General features: G+C 46.2%; 1 protein-coding gene across 5 annotated transcripts in view; it reads left to right on the top strand.

The window, feature by feature from the left end:
* Positions 1–11,261, top strand: part of UCKL1 (uridine-cytidine kinase 1 like 1) — a 39,308-nt gene extending 28,047 nt beyond the window's left edge. For all 5 annotated transcript variants that reach the window (XM_040331737.1, XM_040331738.1, XM_040331734.1 and 2 more), the window contains exons 11-15: positions 1,326–1,388; positions 6,849–6,971; positions 8,406–8,513; positions 8,604–8,760; positions 10,844–11,261. In XM_040331737.1, the coding sequence (XP_040187671.1) occupies positions 1,326–1,388; positions 6,849–6,971; positions 8,406–8,513; positions 8,604–8,760; positions 10,844–10,914 (522 nt within the window). In that variant the 3' untranslated portion in view covers positions 10,915–11,261. The remainder of the gene's footprint in view (positions 1–1,325; positions 1,389–6,848; positions 6,972–8,405; positions 8,514–8,603; positions 8,761–10,843) is intronic.
* The last annotated feature ends 4,986 nt before the right edge of the window (positions 11,262–16,247 follow it).

Below are 16,247 nucleotides of genomic sequence, written 5' to 3'. Positions count from 1 at the left end.
GCTACAAAAAATGTGCATTTATTATTTTATTTTGTAAAGGTGGACTTATCCCTTAAAGGGGTTGTGAAAGTAAAAGTTTTTTCACCTTAATGCATTTTATGCATTAAGGTGAAAAAACATCTGCGGATTAGAACCCCCCTCCCCTTCCCCCCTTACTTACCTGACTCCTCGAAAGTCCCGTGCTGTGAACGAGCAGGCTTCTCGGCTGTCTTCCCGGCTCATTCATTGGTTGATTGAAAGCAGCGCAGTCATTGGCTCGCGCTGCTGTCACTCACATCCAATGACGCGGCGCACCGTGGGGCAGGGCCGAGTGATACAGTCGGCGGCTATGGCCGCCGGCTGTATCACGGGAGCACGCCCGCAAGAACTCAACACCATGCAAGCTCGCTCGCATGTAGGCGTTGAGTCCTTGCGGGGGGGAGCCGAGACAGCCCCCGAGGGGTCCCCAAAAGACCAGGTTCGGGCCCACTCTGTGCAAAACGAGCTGCGCAGTGGAGGTAAGTATAAGATGTTTGTTATTATTTATTTATTTTTATTTACTTTAGTGATCTTTTAAGGCCCCTTTCACACGGTCAACCGTTCAGGTCCGCCTGTCATTTTTGTTGGCGGACCTGAACGGCCGCTCCATACATCTCTATGGAGCGTCGGATGTCAGCGGTGACATGTCCGCTGACATCCGACCTGATCCTGTCCGCTAAAAACAGACGGATGGCGATACGTCCATGGCGGATCGGATCGGGTGAGATCTGATGAAAATGGACATGCTGTCCGTTTTCGTCCGATCTCTTCATAGGAGACCGCGGCGCTGGACAAGCCCCTCCCCGCTCAGTGAGCAGAGAGTGACCTGTCATCCGCCGGCTCAGCGTGGATCAGCTGAAAGATCTCCCGCTGAGCTGGCGGACCGCTGAAAGCGGATCCATCCCTGTGTGAAAGGGGCCTATGGCTACAGGAAAACAAGGGATGGGATTAGATAACACAGTAAAGACTGGAACACAAAGAAAATACCCCATTTGACCATCTGCCAAGCTAACAACCAGTCCTGGCAAGATGACTGGGAACAATGTGTCCTGGTGTATATGAGTTATGACCAAGGTATATAGGAGACATTTTTTAGTGTGTTTCCAAAGTTATACAATTAGAAAAGAGACACAAGCCCATCTAGTTCAACCAATAAGGCCGGGTTCACATATGTGAAAATCGGATGTGTTTTTTACCGCATCCAAATCCCATGACAGGCGAGTGTGACCGGCTCTCAATTGGTGACTGTGCATTGTTTTCTATGTGAACGGTCTCCCTTCCTAATGACCCGTCTCCTCTTTCTGCAGAGCTTCACCGTTCAGACCCCGCAAGGACACGAGTATGAAGGAAGGACGTATGATGGGAAACGGGTGAGTGGCTCTGTTGGGGTATTTTGTGAAGTGGAGGCGTTGGGCACACAGAGGCCCAGATTCTTAGAGGAGATACGCCGTCATATCTATGCGCCTGATTCTTAGAATCAGTTACGCATAGATATCTGTTAGATCCGACAGGCGTAAGTCTCTTACGCCGTCGGATCGTAACTGCATTTTTACGCTGGCCGCTAGGTGGCGCTTCCGTCGAATTCCGCCTTGAGTATGCAAATTAGGTAGATACGCGAATTCCCGAACGTACGCCCGGCCGACGCAGTAAAGTTACGCCGTTTACGTTGGGCTTTTCCCGGCGTATAGTTACCCCTGCTATATGGTGGCATAAGTGCGGCGTAACAATGTTAAGTATGGCCGTCGTTCCCGCGTCGAAATTTGAAAAAGTTACGTCGTTTGCGTAAGTCGTCCGTGAATGGGGCTGGATGTCATTTACGTTCACATCGAAACCAATGACGTCCTTGCGGCGTACTTTGGAGCAATGCACACTGGGAAATTCCACGGACGGTGCATACGCCATTCGGGAAAAACGTCAATCACGTCGGGTCACAGCACATTTACATAAAACACGCCCACATGATCCAAATCAATTAAGCCGGCCGATTTAGAATAGCACCAGAATGAATCTTGTCACTTGGGGCCCCTTACAAATTACATCTTTATAAGACATTTAAATCTTATCTGGTCTTCTGTAGCAAGCTAGATGTGCAAAGAGAGACCATAGAGAAAGTAGGCAGTTTTTTGTGTATTCTAGGAAACCTATTTTAAAACCTCTGTTGCTTCTCTATGAAGTTAGATCGGTGATCTGTCGCTGACTGCAATTTGTTAGTGACATGATCGCTAAGAGATCACTCAGGTTAGCTTGTCCTGCAGTGTGGCCTGCTCATTGACTGAACCGGTAAGTTGTTGCTCCATTTCTGCTCCCTCCATGGTGAGTGACTTTCATTCTGCACAGCTTTGCCCAATGAGGGAGCAATGCCATAGAAGCCGTGAGAGCTCTCTACAGCAATCTTGTGGCTGCAAAGATGCCACCGGTGACACCATCACAGGTGACATTACTTTTAAGTGTCTCAGTGATGTTCAGGGGAGCTGAACGTGTTTGTAAAGGCACAAGGCTTTTACCTTTATGCGTGCAACAGCCTCCCTCTTACAGTGGGGAAATAATTATTTGATCCCCTGCAGATTTTGTAAGTTTTCCCACTTGCATAGAAATGAAGGGTCTATCATTTTTATCATAGATGTATTTTATATGATAGAGACAGAAGATCAACAAAAAATCCAGAAAAAAACACAATACAAATGTTATAAATTGAGTTGCAGTGAGTAAAGTAATTATTTGATCCCCAAGGAAAACATGACTTAGTAGTTGGAGAAACCCTTGTTGGGAAGCCCAGAGGTCAGACGTTTCTTGTAGTTGGTGGAGAAACCCTTGTTGGAAGGCACAGAGGTCAGATGTTTCTTGTAGTTGGTGGAGAAACCCTTGTTGGGAAGCCCAGAGGTCAGACGTTTCTTGTAGTTGGTGGAGAAACCCTTGTTGGGAGGCACAGAGGTCAGACGTTTCTTGTAGTTGGTGGAGAAACCCTTGTTGGGAAGCCCAGAGGTCAGACGTTTCTTGTAGTTGGTGGAGAAACCCTTGTTGGAAGGCACAGAGGTCAGACGTTTCTTGTAGTTGGTGGAGAAACCCTTGTTGGGAAGCACAGAGGTCAGACGTTTCTTGTAGTTGGTGGAGAAACCCTTGTTGGGAGGCACAGAGGTCAGACGTTTCTTGTAGTTGGTGGAGAAACCCTTGTTGGGAAGCACAGAGGTCAGACGTTTCTTGTAGTTGGTGGAGAAACCCTTGTTGGGAAGCCCAGAGGTCAGACGTTTCTTGTAGTTGGTGGAGAAACCCTTGTTGGGAAGCCCAGAGGTCAGACGTTTCTTGTAGGTGGTGGAGAAACCCTTGTTGGGAAGCCCAGAGGTCAGACGTTTCTTGTAGTTGGTGGAGAAACCCTTGTTGGGAAGCCCAGAGGTCAGACGTTTCTTGTAGGTGGTGGAGAAACCCTTGTTGGGAAGCACAGAGGTCAGACGTTTCTTGTAGTTGGTGGAGAAACCCTTGTTGGGAAGCCCAGAGGTCAGACGTTTCTTGTAGTTGGTGGAGAAACCCTTGTTGGGAAGCACAGAGGTCAGACGTTTCTTGTAGTTGGTGGAGAAACCCTTGTTGGAAGGCACAGAGGTCAGACGTTTCTTGTAGTTGGTGGAGAAACCCTTGTTGGGAAGCACAGAGGTCAGACGTTTCTTGTAGTTGGTGGAGAAACCCTTGTTGGGAGGCACAGAGGTCAGACATTTCTTGTAGTTGGTGGAGAAACCCTTGTTGGGAAGCACTGAGGTCAGACGATTCTTGTAGTTGGTGGAGAAACCCTTGTTGGGAAGCACAGAGGTCAGACGTTTCTTGTAGTTGGTGGAGAAACCCTTGTTGGGAGGCACAGAGGTCAGACGTTTCTTGTAGTTGGTGGAGAAACCCTTGTTGGGAAGCACAGAGGTCAGATGTTTCTTGTAGTCGGTGGAGAAACCCTTGTTGGGAAGCACAGAGGTCAGACGTTTCTTGTAGTTGGTGGAGAAACCCTTGTTGGGAAGCACAGAGGTCAGACGTTTCTTGTAGTTGGTGGAGAAACCCTTGTTGGGAGGCACAGAGGTCAGACGTTTCTTGTAGTTGGTGGAGAAACCCTTGTTGGGAAGCACAGAGGTCAGACGTTTCTTGTAGTTGGTGGAGAAACCCTTGTTGGGAGGCACAGAGGTCAGACATTTCTTGTAGTTGGTGGAGAAACCCTTGTTGGGAAGCCCAGAGGTCAGACGATTCTTGTAGTTGGTGGAGAAACCCTTGTTGGGAAGCACAGAGGTCAGACGTTTCTTGTAGTTGGTGGAGAAACCCTTGTTGGGAGGCACAGAGGTCAGACGTTTCTTGTAGTTGGTGGAGAAACCCTTGTTGGGAAGCACAGAGGTCAGATGTTTCTTGTAGTCGGTGGAGAAACCCTTGTTGGGAAGCACAGAGGTCAGACGTTTCTTGTAGTTGGTGGAGAAACCCTTGTTGGGAGGCACAGAGGTCAGACGTTTCTTGTAGTTGGTGGAGAAACCCTTGTTGGGAGGCACAGAGGTCAGACGTTTCTTGTAGTTGGTGGAGAAACCCTTGTTGGGAGGCACAGAGGTCAGACGTTTCTTGTAGTTGGTGGAGAAACCCTTGTTGGGAGGCACAGAGGTCAGACGTTTCTTGTAGTTGGTGGAGAAACCCTTGTTGGGAAGCACAGAGGTCAGACGTTTCTTGTAGTTGGTGGAGAAACCCTTGTTGGGAAGCCCAGAGGTCAGACGTTTCTTGTAGTTGGTGGAGAAACCCTTGTTGGGAAGCACAGAGGTCAGACGTTTCTTGTAGTTGGTGGAGAAACCCTTGTTGGGAAGCCCAGAGGTCAGACGATTCTTGTAGTTGGTGGAGAAACCCTTGTTGGGAAGCACAGAGGTCAGACGTTTCTTGTAGTTGGTGGAGAAACCCTTGTTGGGAGGCACAGAGGTCAGACGTTTCTTGTAGTTGGTGGAGAAACCCTTGTTGGAAGCACAGAGGTCAGATGTTTCTTGTAGTCGGTGGAGAAACCCTTGTTGGGAAGCACAGAGGTCAGACGTTTCTTGTAGTTGGTGGAGAAACCCTTGTTGGGAGGCACAGAGGTCAGACGTTTCTTGTAGTTGGTGGAGAAACCCTTGTTGGGAGGCACAGAGGTCAGACGTTTCTTGTAGTTGGTGGAGAAACCCTTGTTGGGAGGCACAGAGGTCAGACGTTTCTTGTAGTTGGTGGAGAAACCCTTGTTGGGAGGCACAGAGGTCAGACGTTTCTTGTAGTTGGTGGAGAAACCCTTGTTGGGAAGCACAGAGGTCAGACGTTTCTTGTAGTTGGTGGAGAAACCCTTGTTGGGAAGCCCAGAGGTCAGACGTTTCTTGTAGTTGGTGGAGAAACCCTTGTTGGGAAGCCCAGAGGTCAGACGTTTCTTGTTGTCGGTGGAGAAACCCTTGTTGGGAAGCACAGAGGTCAGACGTTTCTTGTAGTTGGTGATCAGGTCTCCACACATCCCAGGAGGGATTTTGGTCCTCTCTTCTTTACAGATCTTCTCTGAGGCCGGAATCACACTAGTGCAGGGCGAATTTCAGCTCTTTTATCTCTGCAGAGAGATCAGAGAAGTGTTCAGCAGATCAGCTCCGTTTTAGCTGCGAATTCGGAGACCTGGTAGAGGGGAGGGGGAGGGGGAAGTGTATTGAGGTGAATGAGACAAATCCTAAAGAGAAATGAACACATCTGCGAATCAGATGCGTGCCCATAGAAGATAATGGGCCTGAATTCGCACCTGAGCCGCACCGCCAAGCCTAGAAAACGCACACGTTTTTTCGGCAATGCGCAGTGTGTGAACCAGCCTCATTGAAAACAATGTATTTAGAAAATGTTTTGTGAATTGGATGCGGTTTAAGCCGCACTCAATTGGCATAGGTGTGAACCCGGCCTAAATCCTTAAGGTTTCTTGAATGTCGCTTGGCAACTCGAAGTTTCAGCTCCCTCCATAAATTTTCTATAGGATTAACGTCTGGAGATTGGATAATCCACTCCATGACCTTAATGTGCTTCTTCTGGAGCCACTCCTTTGTTGCCTTGGTGGTATGTTTTGGGGCATTGTCATGCTGGAAGACCCAGCCATGCCCCATCTTCAGTGTTCTGGCTGAGGGGAGAAGATTCTCATCCAAGATTTTACAATACACGGCCCCGTCCATTGGCCCCTCAATGCGGCAAAGTCGGCCTGTACCTTTAGCAGAGGAGGATCAGGGCAAAGCCATTACACAGCGCAGGTAAGTATAACATGTTTGTTATTTAAAAAACAAGACATTAATATCACTTGAAGGTATAAGAGAATCGCCTGCAGAGGATAATCATTGATGAAACCAGTGACAATTCTCTCATTACTTCCTGTTTTGAGCTCTCATTACATCTCCAAAATAGTTCTGGTAATCACACCTAACACCCCTGTCCTAACCTCCTAGCACTGCCATGTTAATATATATATATATATGGGCACACAGTACCAGAGCAAGCCTTAAAAGGCTTTTCAACTTTGTCATTTACTAAATCCCTAATGAAATTCACAGTAATGTTGTGTATTGGAGCTGTGACCCTGCCTTCCAGATCAGAGCAGCGGCTTCCCTAATGGCGGCCACACACACAGCGATCGATTTATCTTCAATCTTAAAACAAATAACTCATTGTATATAAAAATATTGAAAAATGCGACACACGCTCTATTTTTATGCACTTTACGATCGACTGAAAAGCCAATCAATTTAAAAATGACCATTTCATTGGTCTGTATTATTGTACACACCTGTCAGTATTGTTCAGATCAACAAAGCTTTGCCACTGCCTAAACCATGTGTCTTTTGTATCAGATCACCGGGGTGTCCATCCTGAGAGCTGGCGAGACGATGGAACCCGCGTTAAGAGCCGTGTGCAAAGACGTGAGGATTGGAACCATCCTTATTCAGACCAACCCCAGCACTGGAGAGCCTGAGGTCAGAGGTCACGTTATCTCACTGTGGGTGGGTGGGGTGGTGGCGGTACTCATTAACACGGTGCCGGTGGTCGTAGGGTGGTAACCCAATAGCCAATTGGACCTCAGAAAAACTTCTTTAGGTTGCCAATGTTTTATTTTGCGTGTTATTACATATATATATATATATATATATATATATATATATATATATATATATATATATATATAATGTGTATACAGGCCTAGATTTCCCACAAGGCCACTGAGGCCAGGCCTTGGGGCGGCAGGGCGCCAAGGGGCGGCAGTGGCATGGATTCCCCCGACGCCCGTAACATACAGTTAAGGGCGGTAAGTTATGGAGGAATCCGCTCGCTCGTTAACAAGTGATTGCGGCGATGTCGCCTCACCCCACATACCTCTCTCTGTTGGCTCTGTCTTCGGGACTCTGTCCTCCCCCCGGCCACCAAGTCTGTCTCCTGTTCCTGCTGCCGATGTACACAGAGAGAGGGGAGAGCTGTGCTCTTCCCATCTCAGCTGTGACAGGAGTTCTAGCACAGTGCTAGGACTCCTGTTTTGGAGGTGACATGGTCAAAAAAGAGAACCTGTCACCTACAATTGCTATCACACAGGGAATTGTTTTCTCCTGTATGATAGCAAAAAAGTGAAAAAAAAATGATAAAAAAATAAATAAATAATAAGAAATAATAATTAAATTAATAAAATAAAAAAGTAATTAAAAAGTAAAGAATAAGAAAAATAATAAGAAAATTATACAAAAATAAAAAAAAGTAAGCGACAAGCTGCAAATAAATAAAAATAAAATTGATAAAAAAGTAAAAAAAATATTTGAACTAACCGTGCCGCCCCTGCCATCCGGTTGCCATTCTCCGTTGATTTGGAGGGGGGGGAGTTCGGTTGGCGGGGAGGGGGTGTATTGCAGAACCTGGCCTTGGGGCGGCAGGGAGAGCAAATCCGGCCCTGTGTGTATATACACACAGTATATGTATAGATGTGTGTATATATAATATGTTGTGTGCATAAGGATGTGATCAGCTCAACGTATACACATTTATCATTGTGTTGTCTTTATTGTAAATAGAAAGGTTAGCAGAATAGTTTGAAAGGGCATTTCTCTTTTTGTCCATGGACGGACACAGCTCCTTAAATCTTGACTTGTGAGTTATGTTCCTGTTCTATAGGAGAGGACTAGTCTTTCAGTAATGTACTGTAATGTACTTCCAGTAATGTAAAATAAAAAAATGCAACAGGATAAGTGAAAGCCAGTTGTAGTGCTTAAGGTAGGTAGGCAAAGCTGGGAACGTAGGCATGGAAATCTCGCCATCGGTGCCCTGAGAGACTTAGAATTGACCATTGAATAATTCACCTAGCAGGATTTTTGGTGGGTGCCCTTTTGACATCATTGCTTTCTCTCTCTGCCTTATTTCACCCTCAGCTGCATTACCTGCGACTTCCTAAGGACATCAGTGAGGACCATGTTATTCTCATGGACTGCACGGTGTCTACAGGAGCAGCGGCCATGATGGCGGTCCGTGTCTTGCTGGTAAGCTTGTGACGAGACTGGGGAATTGTAGAGAACAATCCGATGAACTGAAATGTTTGCCTACTGTGTAACGTCTTTTTCTCTGGGTAGGATCATGAAGTTCCCGAAGAGAGGATATTTCTGCTGTCGCTGCTCATGGCAGAGCTGGGCGTCCACTCCGTGGCTTATGCCTTCCCACGTGTGCGCATCCTAACCACCGCTGTGGACAAAAAAGTCAACGACATGTTCCGAATAATCCCTGGAATAGGTAGGAGCCTAATTCTCCAAATGCTCACATTAGTATTCTCTCCATTCACACAACCACAAAAATAAAACACTGAAAACTCAGCTTATTTTTATCCCGATTTATACTATTTTTATCATTTTTTTAATAAAGCTTTCATTGTTCTTCCAGTCCATCTTGATTCTGGATTTCTGTTAAGGCCCATTCACACTGGGAGTTTAGCACCCACTCCGTTGTTTATCTGCGGCTGGAGGGCACAGGCACACCCATTGTTAGTTGGGTGGTGCACTTACTGGTACTTTTGTTTAGAGCAGTATGGACCCAGGAACAAATACCCAGACTGCTTGTGTTGGGGGTATTTGTCTCTGGGCATGTACTGCCCTAAATGTACATACCACTAAGCTGATCGCCCAGCCCCTGCAGCTGTGAAAACTCTCATAGAGTGTGACAGGCTGCTGTCAGCAGGCGCCGTACAGAGCCGACTCGCAGCTCTGCATGTTCGTGTTCTTTCGGAAACGCCGTGACTCGTGATGCGCCTACGCAATACGGGGGGCGGGGCCTTATCCGCCGGGGGGAACTTTTTTTGAAAGGATGTCAATCATCTGGGCGATTCCTCCTCAGCCTAGAAACGCCTACTCCCGCGGGGAGAAGTACCCGGAAGCCGGATTGCAAATATATATTAGAAGGTATGTACAGCCTAAAAAAAAAAAATGCGGACTGTACATGTTAGAAGTATAAAGAAGTTGGACTGATATAGATGTTATTTGGGTGAACCTCCGCTTTCAGGACCTTGCAAATATATTAGATGTGTAAGAGAGACAGCAAATATATATCATTTTATCCAAAACATAAAACAAAAATGATTATAAAGAATGCAATGATCGCCTTGATAGAATCCAGTAAATAGCAGCGCCCACCCTACATGACCCCCAGGGGGCAAGAAGCAAAACCCCTTAGTGGTGACACATCCATATGTAAAAACGTCATCAATATAGCCATGCAGTGTTGCAGGTATATACAGGTGTTCAACAATTGTAAAGTGGAACTTACAGGCAGGGGTGGACGGAGACCTTGTGGGGCCCCCAGGCAATAGGAGATTATGGGGCCACACAGTATACACACACACACACAGTATACACACACAATATGTACACACACACAGTATACACACACACACAGTATACACACACAGTATACACACACACACAGTATACACACACAATATGTACACACACACAGTATACACACACACACAGTATACACACACACACAGTATACACACACAATATGTACACACACACAGACACACAATATACACACACAGTTCACACACACACAGTATACACACACAATATGTACACACAGACACACAATATACACACACTGAAAATGTACTGGATTGGTGGGGCAGCTATAATCTTGGGATTTTTTTTAAAAACACAGATTTTGACATACTATCCCTGGTTTTACTGAGGCAGGCAACCCTGATGGGTCCCCCTTTTGGCATGGGGCCCTCGGGCAGTGCCCGAGTGGCCGAATGGTCAGTCCGCCCCTGCTTACAGGCAGGAAATAGAGCATCTACAGTGGCTTGACAAAGAGGTGGTGCCTTGAAACCAGACTTCTAGAAGAGTCCCCAGTTCTAGTGATCTGGTTGGCGAGGCGCCACTTCCGGTGACATCATTTACGATCCGCCGTGACTGGTGATGCCCAGTGGCTCTTCCTGGATATGGAGATACACAGCACATCACCATCCACATCCCTCATCCCAGCTGGTTCATCCATCTTTCCATCCTTTGCTTTCCAGGTGGCACAGATGGTATTTCTCAACACCAGAACCTGGTCACCTGGGGATGTGTTTTTTGCTCTTTTTCTTTGATGTAAGCGGTCCTTTAACATGCTTTTCCAATAAAGACACAAAAAATAGGTAGCGGGTAATTGGTATTGGCGAGTACTTGAGATTGGCGAGTACTTGAGAATAGGTATTGGCACCTTGGTTGACACCTAGTTTGAATGGTTTGGGCATCAGACCAGTTGTCATGTGACCTCCTAGTAAACCCGACACCCGTGTGCAGTTGCTTTCTATTACTGTCTCTGTCTTTCATTGCAGGTAATTTTGGGGACCGTTATTTTGGCACAGATGCCCCTGCGGATTGGAGCGATGAAGATGACCCAGCTTGATTCCCCCCCAATGTTTGTTCTCCATCCCTGGTGTCATTATCTGACAACTAGAACGAGACTTGCTGCGGTTTTCCATAGCAACCAGATTCCATGTGTCATTTCCCCGAGAACAGAAGCTGAAATCTGGTAGCTGCGGAGCACGGCTCTGCTTCTTGTATTCTGTATGTTAAGAACCAAGGCGGACTTCAGCTCCAGGCTAATTCTCCAAAAACACCCATGTTGTTTTTCTGTTTAATATATATATATATGTGTATAAAAAAACAATATTTTTATTCTGCTGGTTCTCCTTCAAATAGTTCTATTATTTAAAAATAAATCTTATTATACATATTACTATGTGAAATGTACAGTATGGGTGACTTTTTTTAATTGTTTTTATTGTTTACCATCTTTACTCATGAGAAGGTTTTTAGGGCCAGATTCACATAGAACTGCGGCGGCGTAACGTATCGTAGATACGTTACACCGCCGCAAGTTTTCATCGCAAGTGCCTGATTCACAAAGCACTTGCGATGAAAACTACGCCGGCGCAAGGCGGGCCAATTTAAATGGGCGTGTGCCATTTAAATTAGGCGCGCTCCCGCGCCGGACCTACTGCGCATGCTCCGTTTCCTAACTCCCGCCGTGCTTTGCGCGCCGTGACGTCATTTTTTCGAACGGCGACGCGCGTAGCGTACTTCCATATTCCGGGACGTGTTAGGCAAACGACGTTAAATTTTAAATTTCGACGCGGGAACGACGGCCATACTTTAGACAGCAATACGATTGCTGACTAAAGTTAGGGCAGGTCAAATAACGACTAAAATTGCGACGGGAAACTTGACTACAGACGACGTAGCGAACGCGAAAATCCGTCGGGGATCCGCCGTAACTGCTAATTTGCATACCCGACGCTGGTTTACGACGCGAACTCCACCCAGCGGCGGCCGCAGTATTGCATCCTAAGATCCGACAGTGTAAAACAATTACACCTGTCGGATCTTAGGGATATCTATGCCTAACTGATTCTTTTGACCAGTCGCATAGATAGAAACAGAGATACGACGGCGTATCAGGAGAAACGCTGTCGTATCTCTTTGGTGAATCTGGCCCACAGTCACTGTACCAAACAAATGCTGTCCTAAAGGATAACCAATAAAGTATCTTGTAGATGTGTTCATCTAGGCACACTGAGGGGAATTTACAAAAACTGGAGCAGATCTGCAAGGTAACCAATTAACTTCTCGCTTTCATTTTCAAAGCATAACTGGACGCGCTGAAGTTAAAAGCTGATTGGTTACTATATGAGCAGCTGCTCCAGGTTTAGTTAATTATCCCCCCACTGTGGCTTTGGGCATAGCCAATCCTAGGCTACCCTATGGTTCAGACATGTCACAATGACACTTCCCAAGCCACATGTGGCCCTCTTGCTCCTTCCTTGTGGCCCTTTGGCAGTATAAGACTTAAAACCAGTTACGGACGCTATTAACCTTGCATTTTTAAAACCAAAACCAGTGACTATGAACAATTTAGCAATTAAATAATATATTTTAGAATGTGTATTTTATTCAGTGGTGTGCTTTTAGTCCTATTTTGCAATTTCTATTTCCTGGTCCTTGGTATGTTGGCAAAACCCCTTACAGATGTGGCCTAAGCCAATTGATTATTATTATTTTTTTAAGTAAATTCAAAGTCAAAACCTTTTTTAGGGTTAAAATCCTTGTCAGGTGAATTGCTATCTAGAGAGTTTTTTCTTCCTGTCCCATTGAAACAACAGAAAGCGAGAGAAGAGCTCTCCAAACTCCCCTCTAAGGCAGGCCATAAACCAGGGGTGGCCAACCTTTTGAAGAGCGAGGGACACCTAAGCGACTTGGTAACCGGTCGTGGGCCACAATGGGCGGAATGGGGGAATGGCAGCCCACTTTACTCTATAGAGCCCACTCTACTTTTTTTTTGTGGGTCGGATTGGAGGTAGGCGTTTGTAAACGCACACAAGTCCATTTATATCTGCTACTCCTTAGAGATGAATGAAGGGTCTGATTGGGTCGGACTTACCGTATGAAAGGGGCCTATGGCTCAGTGTAGGTAACCCTCAGGTACACTGCTCTGCACCTGCGGATCAGTAACCACTGCAGAACAGATATGCCCGTATATACACTGTGATTTTAGTAATAGATTTTCCTTTAATAACAGTATTCTATTCCGTCCCAGAGCAGGAGGTCGCGGGCCACATCAGAGGGGCCCACGGGCCACTGGTTGGGCACTCCTGCCCAATATGTACGATTCCCCCCATCAACACAAGCAGTATTGACAGGGGAATCTGCAATTGTCTTCAGCCGGCGGGGAGGCGGGGGCAGCCATACCCACCAGGAGAAGACAGTGATTATCCCTAGTGATAATCGCAAGAGAATCTGGCAGGCTGGTTGTACTCAAGTTAATCGATCGACTTGGTACATTGAGCCTGGCCATTTACAGTTTGAATCTTGGCTGGTACCTGCTAATCGGCAGAGATTTGAACCATGTATGGCCAACCTTAGTTGTCATCCTAGTACAGTGATGGCGAACCTTGGCACCCCAGATGTTTTGGAACTACATTTCCCATGATGCTCCACTACACTGCAGAGTTCATGAGCATCATGGGAAATGTAGTTCCAAAACATCTGGGGTGCCGAGGTTCGCCATCACTGACCTAGTAGATATTCCCATTAAGAGATTTACCCTTAATTCCTGTTCTGGTGACAAGTCCAAATTTTCCCATCACTTTCAGTCCAGTTGCCAGTAGTCACCAGGACAAAAAGAGGGGTGACTCTTCCCAGTGGAGACGCAGACACCATTAAAAATCTAATTGGCCCTTTCCTATTTCATCAAAACCTAAAAAAACAATGACATGCACTTTAGGCTTGCTTAGGCTCTGTTCACATTAGGGTTGATGATATGATATCATGACAACATTAGGGTTGTCATGATACCACTTTTATAAGACCGAAAAGTACCGATACTTTTTTCAAGTACTCGCCGATACCGATTCTTTTTTTTATGTCATGTGACAGTTTTCAAGGCACAATACGATAAGGTGGCACTGATATGCAGCACTGATAGGATTAGGTGACACTGATGGACACTGACAGATGGCCGGCTTTGACAGGTGGCAATGATAGGTGGCTGGCAATGATAGGCGGCACCTATGGGCATTCATAGGTGATATTTATGGGCAGGCAGGGAAATGCCATGATAGAAAAGGCTGCCTGCGACGCCCATCTTCGGTACTCCTTGCACTCGGCTGCATTAAAAGCAGCTGCAGCCATCTTGTTACACCCTGCCCAAACTACATGGGCTGGGTGTACCAAGATGTCCGCTGCTGGCTTACTGCGGCCGAGTGCAGGGTGTACCAAGATGGGTGTCTGGATGTCCAACCGCTGACGTAGACGCGGAGCGTCTCTTCCGTTGTTTCTGCCCGCTGACTTCCAGTTGCGCCGGGTAGCCTAATCTGATGAAACACCACCTCTCCCAGGTATCGGATCAAGCATTGGGAGCATTTGTGCGAGTACAAGAACTTGCGCAATTGCTCAGTATCGGTCCCGATACTAGTATCAGTATCTGGACAACCTTAGTTCACATCCAGGCTTTTTTCTGCTCTAAGCTTCAGCTCTAAAAACGCCCAACAAGACAAATCCCATTCATTTCAATGGCCCTCGTTCACATCTGAGCGTTCTGTCAACTAAAGCAAATCGCCCGTCACTCAAAAAAAGTACATGAGCTTATTTTTTTGGCAGATTCCAGGCGTTTTAATTATTTTATATTGGTGAACTTCAAAACACCTGTACAAAAACGCTGCAAAAAACGCCTGTAAAAAAGCAACACCTAGATGTGAACAGAGCCTTAGTGTAATAAAAGATAATTTGTTGTCACTCAAGTGAAGCCAGCATACCTTACCAATCCCCTATCCAGTGATGGAGAACCTCGGCACCTTAGATGTTTTGGAACTACATTTCCCATGATGCTTCACTACACTGCAGAGTACATGCGCATCATGGGAAATGTAGTTCCAAAACATCTGTAGTGCCGAGGTTCGCCATCACTGTCCTATACACATCACATCCTGGGCTACATGACAGTTGAGGCGGCAGGCCAAGAGCCACACGTTTGTCCCTCACTTGGAATCTAAATACCAATCTGCTAATTTTACGGTTTCAGAAGTATAAAAAGTTGATATTAATAAAAGCCAGAAGACCAACATCTATATGAATATAGATCAACAAAAAAAATAAAGCCCTACATTCTTCCTGGCTTCTAATCCTCTCCGCCTCGGACTAAGTCTGGATGTGTAAAGTGACATTTTTCGACTCCACCGTCGGAGCAACGTCAAATGAGAATTAATTACAGCCGGACCTGGGGCTCCATTTCTCACACTTACCTTCATCACCAACTCTTCCAAACTGAAAATGTCCTCAGATAGGCCCATCGTCCCCCCGATTAGCAGATGTCTTTGGAGACCCGGGTTCAAATCCTAATACTAAAGGTCCATTTACTCTCCGCATATTGTGCAAATTTAATGATGGAAAAAATTAATCCCATTCCTAAAAGCTTTCTTATGAGGTTGCTTTTCTGATGCTAACACCAGGAGCCCCCCTCCAACACAGAATGTTAGCAGTGAGCCCTTTTTATTTAAAGTGGAGGTTCACCCTAAAAACAAGTATATACCATTCCTGCCGACATGTACAGTATGCTGGGGTTTTTTTCGGTTTACATACCGTAGTATAGGTATTTCCCCCCCCCCCCCCCGGCTTCCGGGTAGTGAATCCCGCGGGAGTGGGCGTTCCTATTCAGAGACTAAGGGCCAAATCCTCAAAAGAGATACGACGGAGTAACTGCTGTTACTCCGTCGTATCCCTGTTCCTAACTATGGAACTAATCCACAGAATCAGTTTTCCATAGTTAGGGAGAAGATCCGGCATGTGTAATTGAATTACACTGTCGGATCTTAAGGATGCAGTACCGCATCCGCCGCTGGGGGCATTTTGCGTCGAAATGCCGCCTCGGGTATGCAAATTAGGACTTACGGAGATCCACGAAGCTTTTCAGCTTCGTTTTTTCTCCGTAAGTTTTATTTTGCAAACGCAAAATTAGGGCTGCTTTTACAAAGTGTAAACTGTTTACACCATGTAAAAACAGACCTTTCTTGCTAGCGACGCGATTTTTTTTTAATTTGAATTTTTTTTTTGGCGCCGTATCTTTTTTTTTTACCCGACACAACTTTATTGTCCCGTCGCGATCCACAAAGCCAGACGTAACGTAATTTCGCGCTATGCACGTCGGGAAAATGACGTCACGAGCATGCGCAGTACGGCCGGCGC

The sequence above is a fragment of the Rana temporaria genome, chromosome 12 (assembly GCF_905171775.1).
Source record: "Rana temporaria chromosome 12, aRanTem1.1, whole genome shotgun sequence".
Taxonomy (NCBI): Eukaryota; Metazoa; Chordata; class Amphibia; order Anura; family Ranidae; genus Rana; species Rana temporaria.
Note: the sequence above shows the minus strand (reverse complement) of the source record. Positions and strands in the feature narration are given on the sequence as shown.